General features: G+C 41.4%; 1 protein-coding gene across 2 annotated transcripts in view; it reads left to right on the top strand.

Annotated features, from left to right (window-relative positions):
- PXDN (peroxidasin) overlaps positions 1-10,890 on the top strand; it is a 139,574-nt gene extending 128,684 nt beyond the window's left edge. For both annotated transcript variants that reach the window (XM_019492675.2, XM_019492676.2), the window contains 3 exons: positions 3,936-4,068; positions 6,770-6,883; positions 7,989-10,890. In XM_019492675.2, the coding sequence (XP_019348220.1) occupies positions 3,936-4,068; positions 6,770-6,883; positions 7,989-8,114 (373 nt within the window). In that variant the 3' untranslated portion in view covers positions 8,115-10,890. The remainder of the gene's footprint in view (positions 1-3,935; positions 4,069-6,769; positions 6,884-7,988) is intronic.
- The last annotated feature ends 8,787 nt before the right edge of the window (positions 10,891-19,677 follow it).

Here is a 19,677-nt window from a genome sequence, read left to right on the forward strand (position 1 = left end):
TATGCTAGAGAGATCCAAGGAAGGGGGGCACCTGACCTCCTCTCCACCTCCCCCATCCATAGCAGTGTGACCATTGAGTAAAATTCCTTCCTTACACCAAATGTGGAGATTGATCTGAATCTGAACAGATGGACAAGACCCTTTATCCCTGAACCTCCAAATTCTAGTCCCAGTAGGAGCACCAAGTTCTTGATTTTTGTCCCTTCGAGTTCTTGCTATTTCCTCATATGCTTCCTTGGTGACCTACCTATCTGTCCATTGCTTTCATGCTTTTCTTTTGCATTTGTGGCATCCTAGAATTGTGATGTGCAGCTACATTGGTCTATTCCCATCTTTCTGGTGTTCCATCACATTGGAACAGCTTCTTGTTGGGCTTCCAATACTGTGCCTTTTACAAGCTTCCAGGCCCCCTGTTTGACTTTATCCTTAAGTCTATCCTTCCATGGTACCAAGCCTACTTGAGTCACAGGACGTCTGCTTATTTTAAATCAAGTGTCTTAGTTGTGCTGACCTTTTGCTTATCCTGTGTCAGGATCATGTATTCTATTATATTGTGATCACATTTTTATCCCAAATTCCCCATTACCTTCCCCTCTACCAATTCTTTCCTATTGATCACAAGGTCCAAGGTGGGCGATCCCCTATCTGTATCTCTCAGGGCCTCTGGCTGGTCAGGCCCAACCAAGCCAAGCTCTTGAGCTTCCATACCCAACCCTGATCCTGGCCTAATGTGATGACCCCAGTTCTCTGTGATGACCTCAGAGCACCACTCTGCTCTTTCAAGCACACCTGTAAACTCATGCATTGATAACAGTCTCAGTATGCTCCAGCAAGCCTTGCATTCACTGCTGTCTCTAGTTATCTTGGGTCCTGACTTGGCTTTGGCTTTCCCTAACCCTGTTCTTGGATCTTCCCTGGAACTGAGCACCCGGCTGTCTGATTCTCCTGGCTTCTGACCTCAGCTTGCACCCCAGACTACATCTCTCAGATCTCCACTCCCATGAACCGGACCCTGCCGTGATGCTCTGGTAACCTGTATCCACACCTAACTGACCCACTGGTTGCCCTTCAGGGGCCTATCTGCAGACCCAGCTGCCTATGTCCCAGCTGAACCCTTATAGTATCCTCGGCCTTGTGGAACAGAAAGTTGCCCTCCTCCACACAAGTTAGGAACAGGCTTGAGATCTTATGTTTCACTGTATTTTTCTTCCAGCTGATGACTGGAAATTGAAGTCTTCCATCAATCTTCCATTATTTTTGGATAGATTTGTCACCTCTTTGAGGAGGTTCAGCACTTCCTCCTGACTTGACAGTCTGTAATAAATTCCCACCATTACGTCAGTGCTGTATCTTTCACCTCTTATCTTTACCCAAATACATTCTGATCTGCTACCTTTTCCTGGGAACAAGGTATGTATTTCTGACATACTAGGCAGTGCCACCACCTTTTCTCCCAACCTGGTCCTTCTAAAACAGAGTATAGCCCTCAGTGTTGATTCCCAGTCATAACAGGTGTCCCAATGTTGAGCAGATTTTTCTTGCTCTTTCCCTTCTGGATTGTTTGTTCTTTTGCTGGAGGGTTTTGTTCATTGTCCCCCATGATGAACAAAGAACTCCTTACTAGGTTGTCCAGACAACATCCAGAAATGCTCTTTGCCATTCTGGTTGGATGGATCCCATCTTTTGATAGCAGTCCTCCTCCCCCAGAACATCTGCCTCTTCTCAAAGAATCCAAGGCTTTAACATTGGCATCACTGTGTCAGCCATGTAGATACAATAACCCATGCCTGGGTCCTTACCTTCTACTGGAAGGACTGATGAGAACACCACTTGTGTTCCAAGCTTCCTACCAAGAAGGTATCTTCCTGCCAGGAAGGAATCTTCCTTCCTTCCAATCTCTGATCTGCTCAGTGTCATTTCTGGCAGTATCATTTGTGCCTACACGGAGAAACAGGAAAGGATAGTGGTCTAAGGGATAGATGAGTTCTGGGAATCCTTCTGTAACATCCTGAATATGGGCTCCAGGCAGAAAGCACACCTCCCAGGACTCCAAATCTGGATAAAAGACTGCTTGTGTCCACTGCAGAAATGAGTCACCTACCATCACCACACTCCTCTTTTTTCTTAGTGCAGTGATGTTAGAGCCCCTGGCTGCTCTTCTTGCTCTCTAGACTGCTGGATTCTCTGCATCTTGCATGCTGATGTTTCACCTCTGCCTCTTCCCCAGCTGTTCTTCTGAAGAGTACCTGAAAGTGGTTGCTGATTTCAATCCATTTCTCTTGAATTCAGGAGACCTTTTTTCTTCTAGAAGTCCATATTGCCATTTCTTTTCCCTTTGGCCTTTCCAGTGCCAGTTTCTCATGATTCCTGTCAAAAAAAAATCTTCATTTTCCATAAGAGCATGCAGCATGGATACCCAATCTATTCCTCCAAGATAGATGGATCTTGGAGGAAATAAAATAAAAAGGTCTTGACCCTCTGAGAGGGATGTGGCACAGATGTGGCACATCCCATGCAAGTAACAACTGTTGATCCCGTCTCCATTTATGCTTCCTGTGTTTCGTGGAGACACCTGGGCTGCTGAAAACAGAACAAAAGTAAAAGGACCCACACACCCAGATAGAGAGGAAGATTCCTTGTAGCAAGGGAGCAGGGCTGTATTTGCTTCTTCTCTGCTCACAGGGGGCTACCTTTTATAAGGCTATGTAGCCTGGCCATGCCTGGCTACTCCCCTCAACTACCTAAACCATCCCCACTTGAAGTAAATCACTCCACATATAGATGTGAGCACAAACCCTGTCAAAGTCGCTCTAAAAACGGGCACAAGGTAAAACCCACAGACACCACAAATCACATAAAGTTGAAGCATCCTATTCTCAAATCTACCAGATCCTGATCATAATTTACTGAGTAGGTGTTTAATAGGATTTAGGCAAAATTTAGGATATGTAAAGTATATAAACAGTCTAAAGGTGGCAAAAAGACAGAATGTGACTAACCTATTGGTTATGACACTCGGTTGTGAAGGGGGAGTTCTAGAGTTCTAGTTCTAGTCGCTGGTGGCAAGAGTGTTTATGCATCTTAAGTTGATAGCCACTGGGGGGAAACCCCCCACAGAAATAACTCTGGCAGCAAAGACCAGCACCCAAATATATCACTTCAAAGAGAGTGCTCTACTAACTGGGCTTCAAAGTCAGGTTCCTTATTGCTCCTTCAGTGAGCCAGCTTCAACAGGAGGGCTGGAGGTGGAAGGTGACTTTTATTCAGCCTGCCTAATAGTGTGGGAGTAAAGGCACTGTCCCCAGAGGTGGGAGATATGGGTTTGAGTCCTCAGCCTGATGAGGGCCTATCACCCAGGCCTCTCACTTCCTAGACAAGTCCTCTAGGCAAGTGCCACCTGGGCAAACAATTTTGTTTACTTTGTTGATTGAATTGTCCTCTCCTTGGGGCTTAGGCCTAGTGATTAAGTGTAGATCACCTGCAAGTGGATTAGGATGTCATCCTCTCCGCCCCTACACACACACCCTTCAGTTTTAACTGGCTTAAGAAAAAAAATTATGGATTTACTCTGACCCTGAGCCCAGGTCCAGCTACCATCACACTGTTTTATTTATGAAAAGAGAGAAGGGCATTTAACTGTATTAGTTTGAAGCCATGAAGGAGGCACCTTAGAGAATGGCACTTTAGAGTCTATTCAGAAAGCTTGTGAAAGTTTATTCAGAGAGACAAGACTTTTGTAGGTAATGGCCTAGTTCATCAGATACTAAGCACCCTGACTCCCTGCCCTGCCTTCTGCCTGTTGTATTTATGTGTTTCATAAATATAGGACTTTTAAGTTGGCCATTTATTATATTCTTGATGGTCCCTAAAAATACACAACAAAATGAAAGTGTCAAATGGAGTTAATCTTCTGATATTGTTACCTCTTGTTGCAGTTCTACAAAACAGGGTAAATATTTTAATAATGCCACTTTGGCATCTGAGGAACATGTGAAAGTACCTGTGTCGAATGACTTCAAAGAATTTGTTTTGGAAATGCAAAAAACTATTACAAGCCTCAGAAACCAGGTAAGGGAACTATAACAAACATTTTGTCATCTTTAAGTTTATTTTAGAATGTTCTGAACTCTATAAGTACATTTTCAAAGGAAATTATTGCTCCTACAGTATTTTTAAAATACTTAGTCTTCTGCCAGATCCAAAGAATATCTGAACAAAATGCAACATGGCATAGCATAAAATTGTTGATTCTTTTTGTAATTTTTTAAATCTTGCACTAAGCAGAGATGAACTGTAGATGTCTGTCACTGAAACACTAAAGCAGTACATTTCAGTCTCCATCTGTGAAACTGCATGTGGATTTCGGGTAGGCTCTTCCCCACTCCCAATGACTTTATGGGGATTAGTAGAATGTTTTGATTACAGATAAAGGGTGTGTGTCTAAGGGAAATCTATCTACTGTGACGTATCTGTGCTAAAGTATACAGTTGATATAAAATGAAGGGATATATGCCATTTTGGTATATGTCATTCTTCCACAGAATGCTGTAAAAGAAGTGTCTTTAAGAATGAGACTAGGTAAAATAATTTACAAAACAGACAGCACTTCCCCTTCCAGCCATGTGGCTTCTCGGCTGCCTTTTGCTCAATGGCCAGCCTGTCCTTTGCTGCCGCCGCAAGCTTAGCCTGGTGCACTTACCACTTAAAGTGTCAGGAGCCAGTGGCTCCCTGTCACAGAGGCATTTTTTAGAAATAACTAAAATTATTATCGAAATATTATTAAGTTCTAAATCAAAACTCAAGATATGAATGTCTCTCAGCTTTTTGAGCATCTGTATCTAAACTGTACAGCTGTGGACAGTTTATAAACTGGAGGACAAAACAATAAGTTCAGATGTCCGAGGCTTTCCATTCTTTCTATGGAGGGATGTTCCAGCCCTTCATTTGTCATACAGAATTGGTTTGGAAGAGAGCTGGTGTTATATAAATGGCCTTTCTTACCTCAGACTCTGTGAACTAAGTATACTCAGGGGAGTGGAGATCTCATTTCATGATTTCCTGGGAATGAAATTGGTTGCAAGTAGTTCTTGTCCTTTTATGGTTTAACGTTGATGACTATTTTGCATCAACAATTACTTTTACACTTACTCAAACTGTTACTAGCAGCAAGCTTCATGGAAATTACAGCCAGAAGAGATTACTAGATTGGCTAGTCTGACCTCATATGCATCTGGCAGACATTAAGTTTTGCCAAAGTCCAAAAGCTTTATTTGTGGTGACTATTTCACATAGTCATCTCTTCAAAGTTGCCACGATATGATTTAGTCACATTGCCCCCCAGAGCAGAGGTTGGCAACTTTTTGCTACTTTGGGCTGCTCTTTGCAACCCAGTTCTCATTGCAGGCCACAAGTCTCTGCCACCTTGAGTAGCCAGCTGCCTTTACTTGCCCTTGCCACTGATCCCCATCCCCTCTGCAGTGAGGATACATGCAGACAAGACGAAGAAGCAGCTCCGCCTCGGAGGGGAGTGCTGCAGGGAAGATGGCAATACTTCAGAGCTCCATGCCATCAGTCCCCTGTGCCACATTGGTTACCTTCATGGGCCATAGGTTGCCACCCCCTGCCCTGAAGCACAGAACTAAAACTTGTTAAAAATATTTTCTGAATTTCAAAGGCTAAATTGTTCTGTAGGGAGAATAATTAAATCTTTTGTAATAAATAAATGGGACTTCTTATTGAAAATAGGATTTTTTTTAATACATTGCTACAATACAAAGGAAGAGATAACTATCCTGTTTTTGTCCTTCAGAAGCCTACTGCCCCTTTGACAGAGAGTATTAAATACTATGGGCCGGGATATCCCTACCACAGTGGCATACCGAGGCAGGGGGAGAGAAGCATGGGAGGGGGCCATGGCACCTGGGGGGGCGCTGGCTAGAGAGACTGGGGTGCCTCCCACATTTTGTGCATGACCCACTCACCCACCCAGTGGGTTGTGGCTTGCTTTGGCCAGCTGGAAATTCCGGCTGCCGCCCCTCCCCCTGCAGCGGTGTGCCGCGCTGCTAATTCCCCTGTGGAAGTGCTTTGGGGTGGGAGACAAGGTCCCATACAGGCTGATTTGCCTTGGGCCCTGCACCATGCTCGGATTGTTCCCGGGACGGGGGCGGGCAAAAACGCAAGCATTGGCCCCTGGACGCCGGAGACCTACAATATGCCACTGCCCTACCATATTCAGCATATCAATTCCTCCAAAATGGAGATTGTCTTTTAGGCAAGTTGCTTCCCTTGTGCAATAAAAGGAACTTTGGGCATATTAAATTTGTGCACTTTTAGTTATGATCCCAAAGGTCAGACAATATTACAGCTGCTTTGCACCATCAAATAGGCATGAATGTTAGGGAAGGTGGAGAAGAGACAGCTGTCAACAAAGTAGCAATTCATTCAGTATTCTATAGCCTAATACTGTAATCTTTTTCTTTAGACAGAATTATGAATTTATTTGCATACTTGTCAGTTGTTTTTGTTTGCTAACCTTAAATGGTCATGTGATTCATGCCATCACATCTCCAGTAAGAAAACGGTAGTATTCTATTGCATAGATTCTTTCCATTTTCTCCCTTCAACCTTTTAGTATTTCAGGAATGTATTAATTAAGTTGTAAGTAGGATGCTCACTAATGCTCCTTTTGTATTATCTCTACGTAAAGTATCTTAAGCAAGAAAAGCTTTATTTTGATTTGATGCCTAATTTTAATTCTTTCTGTTTTCAGATAAAGAAACTTGAATCACGTCTCAGTAGAACTGACTGCACTGATGAAAAGGGTAAATCATATTCCACCAATGAAACCTGGAAAAGAGACCCTTGTACAATGTGTGAATGCAAAGTGAGTATGCTGAAATTGGCTTTCGGGGCTTAAGTTATATCATGGTTTGCTTTTGCATCTCAACTGCTCATTTTGTGCCCCCAATTTTTATTCCGTTTTTGAATCTGAAGGATTTTTTTTAGGAAAACAGATACTCTTTAAACACTTATTAATTATAATATATATAACTTCCATTCACTGTTTTGCTGATACCTGCAAAATTGTCAGGTACAATTAAGAATGATGCAATATAATATAAGCTCCTTTCAAAAGCAGTTTTTTAGAAGTATATCATTCAATAAAAGTTTGTGTACTATAATATTGACATTTCAATTTTTACCTTTCTTGAATGGAAAAATAATGTAATATATCAATAGTGCTCAACTTGTCTGAGCCAACAGGCCAGGTGAGTGGCATGGGACCAGTCTACAGGTTGGATCCGGTACATGAGGTCGGTCTGTGGCAGGATCCACTGGCAAGCCAGGCTTTGAGTCCCCTCCAGCACAAGGGGCCAGTCCCAGCTGCGGCCCCAACCCTGCGCACCAGCCCTGGCTGCAGACCCAACCCCCTGGGTTGGATCCTACTGCGGACCCAACTCCACACACCAGCTCCTGCCACAAATCTGTCTTTGTATGCCATGCCATCTGGCCCATAGCACTCCCTATGAGTTCAGAAGTTTCGCAGGGGAATGGTGGCAGCATTAATTGCTGTGGCTCCCAGAACCAGAGCCATAGCAATTAATGCTGGCACCACTCTCCTGCCACCAAATTTCTGGAGCCCCACAGGCTGGAAGACATGGCTTCATTGGCCAGATTCAGTCTGTACACTGTAGGTTGAGCATCACTGTAAATATACTGAGGAATAGTTTTGGTTTTGTGGGGTCCTTGAATTTTATGAACATATTTTTAAATAAAATTAATTTTATATATGGTTCGTTCAGATAGATTTACAAGTTTCCTCTAACAGCCAATTTAACATGCAACCCGCCCCACAAATTATACAGAACTTATCTCAGTAGAAAGAATGGTTCTGAACACTTATCAGTAGCACAGATACTGTATTTGTTTTGTTTTGTAAATCTGGCTAAATAATGTGTTAAGCTTACCGGTTTTTTTTCTTACCCCAGGTTGGTCAGATTACTTGTTTTGTAGAATCATGTCCTCCAACTGACTGTGCTGCACCAGTAAAGGTCAAAGGAGCTTGCTGTCCAGTCTGTTTAAAGCAAACTATTAGCAAGGGAAAGAAGCCATAAAACTTCTTTTAAGAATTTAGGTTGCATCCTCTTTCAAGTATATCAATGCCTGCTGATAGCAGTTACAGGTAACCACAGGCTTAAAATGACAGCAAGAAATCGGGATTTACATGATGACTTTCTAAAGGTGCTGTAACAGTGTGAGACAATGTGTTATTTTGTTCCTTGCCCATAAAAAAGATAATCACAATGCAAAAAATATTGAAAGGGAAATGAAGCCGATAGGTCAAATAATTTTGTATTAAACTTCTCAGGTTAGTCAAACTGAAACTGGTGCTACTTCTAAAAGAACACTGTCAAATGTTGAGAACCCACACTGATTTATCTTAAAATTAATACACCATGACATTAGTACACCATCTCCTATCTATGAGAAGTAACTTCAATAGTACTTTTTACACTTTCTCTTCTAAAACTTTCAGATTTGACAGGGAAATGTAAAACAAAATATGAATAAACACTGTTCCCAGAACAAGGCCAATATAGGATTAATATCTGTGCCCATTTCTACATTTGGATTCTGTAGTCAGTTATTTTTGTATATCACCAAAGAAAGTTTGCAGTTAAAAAACTTTCTTTTAATACAATAAAAAGGTAATTATATTTTGATAAATTAAAAAAAAATGAAATTACAAGGGAAAGAAATGCCATGTTCCTAGAAAGCTATTAAAAATTGAATGCATTACAAAAAAAATTGACAGTGTCTTGAATGTGGTTTGTTTCTCACTTTAGGAAATAGTAAATAAATCATACTACATAGCATTTAATATTAAAATGAACATAACCATTTTTGTCCAAACCTATGTAACTGCTTAGCTACTATTGTGATTCATTTATTTTAAATCATTGTAAAATGACCATCCAAAATCAAGTTTGTGAACATGTGTCTCTTAATCTCAGACATGCTCACACATATAGTTAGTATTGGTCTTGTTCTGAAAATGTGAAAACAAGTTGCGTACCATTTTGTATACAAAGATACCTACTGAGTAATATTACATATTATCATAGGTTCTTTCCTATATTGTGGTACTGTTTGTGAAAAAAACAGAACAATGAAACATTAATAATTAATTGTGAGTTGACTACTCATTTTCTACCTAAAGAGGTATTTCAGTTTTTAGGGTTTCTCCAGTGTCGTTTAACACACACACATTTTTAGCTCAGTCCTTATATCGACTCACTGATCCTCCATTTAACTTTATTTTCCAACTTAATACATTTTTAACATTATAGAATCTAGGTGGATGTTCACGTGTCCAATTGTGTACCTTTTAGCACTCCAATTTTCCATCTTGTTATGAAGAATATATTATATTAAGTGAAGGACAACTATCATACCTCATTTTACAGTTTTGTTTTGTATTTCATTTATAGTGCTTCTTCCCAAAAAATCCCTAATTTAGAATTTATGGCTCAGTCCTGAAGTGCTTATTCAAACACAAGTCCTGTTGAAGTTTATTATGTTCAGTGACTTCTAAATTAGTTGTTAGGATTTAAAGATCAGGGATTTGGTGATTAATGGAATCTGCACAAAAGTAACCAAGTGAGTCCTTTCAAAATATGTAAGCAGACTGAATGCTTAATTTGCATGATAAATTGAATAAATGTGTAATAGTTAATCTGTAGCAACCATGCAAGTTCCACTATAATATTTTGGCACATAATTTCCATGATTACTGTCTTTAATGTTTTATAATCTGATAATCTACATACTATGACAATATCAGTGTATATTACAAGCTTACTAGAGAGACGTCTGTCATGGCATAGTAAGAGTGATATGTACATATGAGTGGTATGTTAAGCAAAGGTGTATGTTAGAGATACATGTGGTACTACAATTTACATGTTTAAGAATATTTGAATTGATTTTTTACATAAAGTTTTGACTTAGGTAACCTTATATTTTAATACTTTTAGAAATTGTGTTTGGCGAGCTTGTTTTGATGATCAGGGTCTGTAGGGCTCGCCATTCCTCTTTCAGTTTGTTTTGGATATGCTGGTAGTTTGGTTTTGATGAAAATCTATACCACATATCTCATCCTGCAAGCCCAATGAAGTTGGAACTTCCAGTTCCCTACAATAGGTATTCTCTAGCGGTAAGGCTGGTGAACTAAAGCTAAGGCAGTATCATGATTAAAGTATCTGTATGGTTGTATAAACGAGTGAAAGTAATATATCCAATAGGTTACCACTTCCATCCTCTATCCCCGATTATATTTTAATTAAACATGCTCAGGATTCAATCATGGCAAAAGAGTGTTCATTCATATTATATAATAGTACCATGTATCTGATTTTTTCCCCCTTCAGAATAAAGTGAGTATCTGTTCACCATTCAGTATTTACTCATTCAGTATATTAAGAGGGCTTTAAGATTTGAGACATGTTTAGAAAACTGTCAACTTGAATTATCTTCCACTAAACAGCTGGTAATAAAACATTCAGGAAAAACAGGGCTTCATCCACAGTTTAAAACATACTAAGCAACTATGGAATGTCTAAATTCACCTTTATTTCAGTGTGTGTGTAATCAGCACCCATTTAAACATTTCTGAAACAGTGGCCAGTGGCTCGATGACCATTTCCTCAGTATCCACTGTGAGAATATTGCTGTAATATGTTGCTAATTGTGCATATTTATTTACTTTTTAAAAAGTTACCTTAAGTAAAGTCTTTCTTATTTTTATTGTAATCAGTAATTTACCAAAGAACTGTTTGCACTGTGTAATGAATGCTTTTCAGTTCAAATAAAATGGGCCATGTTTCCAAATACAGACTTGATTTCTTCTTGATACACGCACATTTTCTTTTGTCTCCCATTGATAGGTTTTGTATAAAAGAACCAGACTATCAGCTTCATACAAGTAGCTGAGAATGAACTCCCCATATAACATAATTTGATGACATAAAACATAATATCAATTGATGACATAAAATCATCAATCAATGAAACAAGTAAATGTAAGGTTTATGAAGTAATAGAGCTTTATTTTAGTGGTGAAAGTATACATTATACATTTGCTGGTTACTTCCAGGGAACAGACAGAGGGTGAAGGTAACATAATGGATGGAATTGGTTACTAGCAGCTGGGCCTTTAATAGCTCCCTATTCCAAATGTTTCTCAAGAAAACCTGTGTGAAAACTTTTTTAGGTGTCACTTTGCATTAGGGATGTAAATACCATTTAAATCAGTGCTTCCCAAACTTTTCCTCAGCATGACCCCATTTTCTCAGCATGGCCCCTCACTCTCAATCTGCAGCCCCAAACAACCCCAGGTGCCCCTCATTCCCCATCCACAGCCCCCCCCCCCCCTTACAGGTGCCCCAGGGCCAGAGCCTATAGCCCCCTGCCCCCCCATCAGTGTCCAAACCCTGGCTGCCATGACTGGAGCGAAATGCAAAGCTTGGCTTTTTGGCCCCCCCCAAAGCCCCATCCCCTCCTTCATTGGCAGCACTACTGGCACAGAGCCTGTGCGGGGGAGGATTCAGGTTGCCTGCTATAGGCTTAGGGCTCCCCACCCTGCTGCCTTCTCCCTGGGGGGCTCAATGGCCTAGTGGTCAGGAACCTGCATAGGAGCAAGGGAGTGCCGCACTGCACCACACCATGCCACCATGGATGCCAAGCTGAGGTGTCCCCTGCTCACCCAGCAGCAGCATGGGCACTACTCTGTTTTGCTGCCGCTGCCCTGCCTCACCTTGCAACACTCCCTCCCATGCCTGCAACACTCCCTCCCACAACTGGTCCCAGTTGCTGGGCCATAGAGGCAGCTCCTACCAGGAGCTGGTCTGGCCCGGCTCCAGACCTGCACCCTGCTGTGGGTACGGAAATCTCAGGGGGTATGTTTATCGTGAGCCCATCTACTGATATTGCGACCCCATTTGGGAACCATTGGTTTAAATAATGACCTGTTTAAACTCCTATAATTATATCAGTTACTCAGTTATCTCAAAACACATACCTAGCACCCTGTGTGTGTGTGTGTGTGTGTGTGCACATGCGCGTGCTTTGCATTGCCCCATGCATATGTGGGGCAGTTCCCCCATGCCCTCCCAATCTCCTTCTGCAGATCTTTCCGTAATATGGAGCTGGGCACACCCCTGCCCTGTTCCAAGCAAAGTATATAGCTTGGAGTTCCTAGCCTGGCTTGTTTTTGACTGCTCCATCTTTAATCTGTGGCACACTGTAGGGAGAGGGAGGCAGAGATGGAGCTGCATGCTGCAACAAGCTGCCTTCCTGGAGCAATACGCTGCTTCCTTCCCCACCAGACTGAGTCCAGTGCTAAATAAATATTAACTGTAATGAATTAATGTTGTAAATATACTTACCGTTTAACTGTTTAACCATTTAACCTTTCACATCCCTACTTTGCACGCAAAATAAATTGCACAGAGGTACTGAGGACAGTGTTGGGGACCACCCCCCTCCCATTCTCATATAATTTCTTCAGCCTCCCCTCCCCCCCTACTCTTAAAAATGATCTTACTCTCACTTTTTAATCCCATCTTCTACCTGTTGTCAACACCTGACTTGCTGCCATGTGCTAAAATACTATGAATACACTATCAGGAGATCTCACTTTTGACCACTGCTACAAGCATTTGTGTTTCTCTTCCAACTACATTTTGGAAAAGGACACTTGTGGCAGAGCAGAATTAGGGTGTACTGAAGGCAGGAATCGTGACCTGGACCATTGGGTCTATTAGCCATGAAATCATCATTCTTGCCAGTAGAAATCCTTTTAGAGACCTCACCACAAGTTTTGTATTTTGGGATAAAAGTTACTGTTAAAGTCAATTTAATTACTCATCTCCTATATGTATATTACTCATCTCCTAGTTACTCATTACCCCTATACAGTGACCAAACCCTAGGTACCGTGCATCTTGAAACTAGAAAGTTCCTTAATGGTTTTGTTCAACGTAGGTGGCAATTGCCTTAAGTCCAGCAGAGTTTTAAAAGCTGCAGTGTGATTAATGTACTTCTGAAGTAACTGGCTTTGCCAAACAATTAAATAGGAAGAGTTAAAATTTAATATAATCTAGGAAACGTTCATGAAAAGTCTTTTAGGATGTCAGCTGCTATCCTGTTTATATATGGTTTTGACTTTGATTTGTTTTTCAGTATAATATTTAAAGAGTTAAAAATGAACCAGATGAAGTAACTTTTTTTACAATATGCTACCAAAATATGCCCTTTTTCCTTAAGCAATGTTGAGAAATAGTATTCAATTACTTTTTTCTAACATCTTTTTACTCGAGAAGACCTTGCTTTTTTCTGCACCGGAGGATAAAATTGTTGTGGCAAAATAATGGGATATGCTCATCTCGTTAATTATGCATTTGACTCATGATTTATTCCCAGGAACACACCATTCCTCTCCCTATCAAAAAAACCCCAAACATTTGAGGTTCAAAAACAGTACGTTTTAGTTTGTTTGCTTTTCTCAAGCAGATGTTACAAGCCCCAAGGTAATGCTTAATGGCAACAGAATTCACTAGCTTTGTATCATCATCACTATGAGCTACAGCAGGGGTTCCCAAACTGTGGTACACATACCTCTGTGGGCACACAAGACATCTCTGGGGGGTACGTGGGAAAAATTGTGAAATTGCAGATTTAATTTTCAGCTACAGTAATGTAGCCAGAAAAAAACAGAAGACTTAGTCCAGATGAACTTTAGTTTGTTTGTGAACAGTCCAGTTTGTTTAATATTTAATTCCATGACTTTGCTTCAGCATTCATCACAGAGCTTCTGTCTCTCTGTAACTTGTCATGAGTATAAAACAGATGGAGCCTTGCACAGGAGATTTTGTTTGCAGAAATGTCTTTGTCTTCAACCAAAGCAGACCATGGCCTGGGTTCTATACTCAAGTTGCCAAGAACTTTAATAACAAAGTTTTCAAAGGTGTCAGTCATTCAGAACAAAACTTTCTGGCTGGTGCTGTTACGATATTTTGAAACGCATTAGTTAGTAACTGCAACATTCTCATTAATTGATTTATTCCTATTGATTAACTTCAGGCAACGATCAGCTGGTTCTGTCATCCACCCACCACATACATTGCATCTGAAAACACACACACACAAACTTGTATTATGCAGTAATAATAATCTGCTGTTTTACTGCCTGTCTGTAAACTGTCTAAACTCATTTTACAAGTGTTGTCCTTTGAGCCCCTTCAAGTTACTAGGCTGCTGAATAAATTGGGGGTTTGATCCACAAAGGCATTTTAAGCACTGCAGTGCTCAGTTTTGCTGTGTTTAACTTTCAGGTGCTTGGCCTCCATAGCAAAATCCACAATCCTGAGTTAAGCGCCTTCATTTACGGTGAATAGGAAAGAGTTAAGTACTTCAAAATGGGATTCACAAGAGACAACTAGGGCTGTGCAAAGCTTCAGTCACTGATTCAATTCAGAGGAGATTAAGCACAATTCAGCGGCTGAATCTCTGAATCCGAATCAAATCAGGAGACCCTTTAATCTCTCTGAATCAAATCGGAAGGCTCTGAATCGATTCGGAGAGATTTGACAATTTGGCCATAGACACAGCTTTATATGTTTTTTCTACATACCTCAAAGTACTAGCTTATGAACGCTGAGCTGGTGGGGTGGATACAGCATCCCACGGGAGCGCTGGTGGGTTCCCCACGCACTTGGCAGCAGACCTGGAAGTAGATCAAAAGTACTTTCGTTCCGCTTCCGGATCCACCGTGGAGCACACAGGGGACCTCTCTGCCCCCTGGCTCAGTGACTGGTGCCTCCTGGGTCTGGGGTGGCACCCAGCATCCCCCTGCGGCCAATCGCTGAACCGGGGGCTGTGGGAGGGTGTCCTCTGTGCATTCAGCAGCAGATCCAGAAGTGGACCAGAAGTATTTCTGGTGGTCCACTTCCATATCTGCTGCCAAGTGCCTGGGGGACCATCCCCCCCATGCTCCCATGGGACACTCCATCTGCCTCACCATCTCGGCGATCACCAGCCATGCCTAGTACCTTGAGGTACATAGACAAAACATAAAGCTCTGTCTATGGCCGATCTCTGATTCTCCAAATCGGAATTGGATCTTCAGATTTATATTTGGCCAAATTGAATCAGGACAATGATCCAAATCAGTGAATTGAATCACTGTCCTCCAAATTGAGCCAAATCCAAATCCATATTAAATACTCCCTGCTTTGCACACCCCTAGAGACAACACATTATGTAAGGTGGCCAATAGGAAGAGAACGGATGTGTCTTAAGCCCTTGAAAAGTCTCACTATCTAAGCACCTTTTTCTTGATTGCAAGGAGGTATCCCCCCCCCACTTGGAATTCATAGTCCTGAAGTCTTTGCCAGAATTAAGCATCTGTCCCACAGAGACATCAGATTTTCCTTTCATTATGGTGGTGATCATTTTTACATAAGACCTCAATGAGGATATAAGAAACATAGGTTTCTGTACTCTGCCTGTATCTCATGATTCAAGCCCATGTCTCCCTAGTTAGAATAAAAATTAATTTGGGGAAATTGGGACAGCATAGGCCTCTAAACTCAACCTTTTGAAGCTCTTCTGTTTTGTATGGGACAATTACAAAATTCTCCTGTAGTTCTTAGTCATAATAACAGACAAAAATTAAGTGTGAGTGTAACTGTTTAGCTCAGCACCTGGGAAAGTGGAAACCTCCATTCCGATTCCTATTCTAATGACTTTTCTATCCAGTTACTGGTTAATATAAAACACATGGGATTACCTCCTAGCTGAGTGTCTAAACCATTGAGCTGTTATATAAAGCAGAAATTTAATGTCACATAGAGGGGTGCCTATGGAGTTTCAGCACCTTCAGGGTAGAAGTTTTAAGGATCTCAGTTTTGGACTTGGGCACTTCAGAATATTTCTTAAGTTTATTTTTACATTCATTGATAAAAGAGGCTGGTCAATTTAGTTACTTTATCATTTTTTGCACAATTCCAATGTTAATTACATACATAATATTGTATATGTGCAGGACTATGCCTCAAAGAGTTTCCAGGAAAGAGCAAATCTATTTGAAGTCTTCTTAAGGCCTCTCTTGCAGTCAGTTTAAGTGACCTTTAATTAAGTGCTTGTAGGTTTAATTACACTCATTTTTATCGTCCACTAAAAATAATGAAATCTGGTATGTAACAAAGAGCTTGTTAGGTGGAATGTGTCATTATTAAATGCCTACATGATTACTGATATATGGTGACCTCAGATGTTTAAAGGATTATTGAGCACAAAAGTCTGTGTCAAGTTTTGCTGTGAAGAAGAATATTATCCTTATTGAAATTAATGGGAATCAAATACATTACTACGTAAGTCCTACTCAACCTTGAAGGGTTGGAGGATAACTCTATTACCAAATGAAGATGAGCAAATAATCAAGACACGGTGTCCTAACTTCACACTTCTATGCTTGTGTCATGAGGCACATCAATGTGTAATCATGCTGAGCCATGAAGAGGCAGTGTTGTCACCTATTGACATGACATGGCAAGGCAGGCATACCGGGCTGTTCTGTTTTGGTTATCCTGTGGATTCTGTTGCTTGTTTTTATGCAATATTCCTGCTCTCCTTCTCTTATCTCCTAATCTGTAGTGAGGTGGGAATGAAATCTAGCTCTCACATTGGCTTGTTTTCTTTAGGTCTGTCCAACATATGCCAGGCAGTGTTATGAGAACTCCTGTGTTTATTGTTATGAGTGCTTTTGTATGAATGTAGTGTTGTATAAATATCCTTGTCCAGACTTAGGAAAAGCAGATAAACAAGGAACTTAATGGATACATTCAAGATGTTTGCATCTGGTTGATATTTCAGTAATATAAGTTTATATTTCCAAAATCACATATTTTTTAAAATGTCATTATATTTTCAAAATAAACTAAATTACTTATATCTTTATTTGTTATCTGCATTACAGACATTTATGGAGTCACTACTGTGAGTTTTATTTAATGGAGATTAATACAAAACTATGTTCCCAGGGGAAAATGTGTTCTTTTAATGTGCTTTTTGAATGGGAAGAAGATTTTTGCAAGTACCATGTATTTCTCCTCACCTAATTTCCCATGGGGCCAATTAGACACTTGGAAATGCATTAAATATAAATGATTAAGGGTTATCTTTTTATTTAATATATAATATAGGTATGAAAAAAAGTTGCACATTAACAGGGATGAGATTTTGCTATGGAACAACTGCTACACATGGGATATCAACTTCAAAGTGCTCAGAACCACTGCACTTGTAATGATATATGCCCCAGCAAAATATTGCACACCTAGACGGTGCATAAGTTGTCACACTAAAAGCTTGACACTGTACTTAACAGTATGCTGAGACTTATAACAGGCTGCACAACTTACAGGTGTACTCTCTGTACTCTAGGGCATTAGACCAAATGATACAAGATGGATCCTAACACCATTACTGGCAGTAGAGGCAAGAGATGATGAAAATCACCTGCTCTATCAGCTATTAACTGGGGAGCTCCCTTTTCGTCAGTGCAGAGGCAGAAAAGGATCTTGGAGTCATTATTGATGCCAAAATGAACATGGGCCAGCAGTGTGGGGACGCGGTCAGGAAGGCCAACCAAACCTTGACAACATGGAGAGGGTCCAGAGGAGGGCCACTCGCATGATCAGGGGCCAGCAGGGTAGGCCCTACGAGGAGAGGCTGAAGGACCTGAACCTGTTCAGCCTCCACAAGAGAAGGCGGAGGGGGGATCTAGTGGCCTGTTACAAACTAGTCAGAGGGGACCAGCAGGCATTGGGGGTGTTCCTGTTCCCCCGAGTACTACCAGGAGTGACTAGCAATAATGGTTACAAGCTGGCAGAGGGTAGATTCAGACTAGACATCAGGAGGCGATACTTCAGTGTCAGGGTGGCTAGGATCTGGAACCAACTTCCAAGCGAAGTGGTGCTGGCTCCTACCCTGGGGGTCTTTAAGAGGAGGTTAGATGAACACCTTGCTGGGGTCGTTTGACCCCAGTGCTCTTTCCTGCCTTGGCAGGGGGTCGGACTTGATGATCTGCTCAGGTCCCTTCCGACCCTACCAACTATGAAACTATGAAACTGAGGACCTGAACAGATTGAGACTTAAGAGGCTTAAAAGTCACAAACTTTATATACATAAAGCCCACAAACTCCTGGAAGAGATTGCAGATGCTTAACCAAACCTATGGGCAACAGTGGAGTAGGCCAAACCCTGGGAAAGGTCAGACCTATTTCTACAGTGTTTTATACTGCCATCAAATAAGTCTCACATTAGGCACCACTTTGAAAAACAAGCATGGGCCAATCTGAACAGATTGAGTTCTGGATACAAAGACTTCAAAGCAACACTTCACAAAAAGAACTTGGACACCCCCAGTGTGAATGCGGTGTCCAGCAAAGAGCACAGCACTTAATCGAAAGTTGCAATCTTTACAAATGCCCAGATGGGACAGATGGAATCCACACATTGAGCAATGATACCAGACAGTGGCTTATAGATCTGGAAGTTGATAGCTGATGCCATATGAAAGAAAGCCACTATGTGGTGACAGTTTAGGTCCCTGCAATTACATTGTAGTAGGTCAGGGGTGTCAAAGATGCAGTCTATGGAGCCATTTGATCTGGCCTTTGGGTTTCAAATTGACCCTGTACACCATGTGAGGCACATGGAGCTGTTCTGGTGCATGCTATCTACAACAAATGGAGCTGTACCCAGTGCCTGAGTTCCATGGGGTCTAGTTGAGGGCACTGGCTCCAGGGTTAGTCTAAATTCAGCCCACAGACTGTCACTGTGTGTTGGAGCTAGTGCACAGGACTAGTCTGGTGCAGGCACCACATGCAGCAGGCATCATGCAGTGTGCCCCCTGTGCCAGCCCCATGCCCCACGTGTAGCTCAAGCCCCACACCAGAGTTGCTGTGCTGAACTTGGCATGTGCACTGTATGCTGCATAGGGGTCCAATACAGGGCATGCAGTGCCCTACTGAACCAGTTCTGCCTGCTGGCTCTGAGGCTGGTCCAAATTGGGCCCACAGACCAGCCTCATGCATTGCAACCAGCACAGGTACCTAATGCAGTGTGTGCCCCAGACCAGGGCCAGCACACACTGTACACATTGCACAGGGCCTGGTCGAGGACAGGCACGACAGGGCTGGACAAGTTTGTCAAGTAATAGTTACACTATTACACTAGTTACACTATACACAAGTTTGTCAAGTAATACTGTTCCACTTGGCTTAGCTTTCAGTTACCAGAATATGTGGGGGCATACGAATAGTTACCTGCATCTACTGTTCCATAGCATGTCTTCATTCCCTGCCAGCTCATTTAATTTGATCATTTGTCATTTGTTTCCACTAAACTCTTAGCTCACAAGCATAGCTCAAATTTAGAATATTGAATTTCTGTACTGTTCTGATCATGAATCACCCTACATGTAAGTGGATACCACATTAGGTACCATTTTAGGAAAAAGAACTTTTTCCTTTGAAATAATTTAAAAGTTATAGATTGGAGACCTTGAACTTCTGTTGCTTGTAGAAAATTACACAGGAGAATCAAATAACC

This window comes from Alligator mississippiensis, chromosome 1 (assembly GCF_030867095.1).
Source record: "Alligator mississippiensis isolate rAllMis1 chromosome 1, rAllMis1, whole genome shotgun sequence".
Taxonomy (NCBI): domain Eukaryota; kingdom Metazoa; phylum Chordata; order Crocodylia; family Alligatoridae; genus Alligator; species Alligator mississippiensis.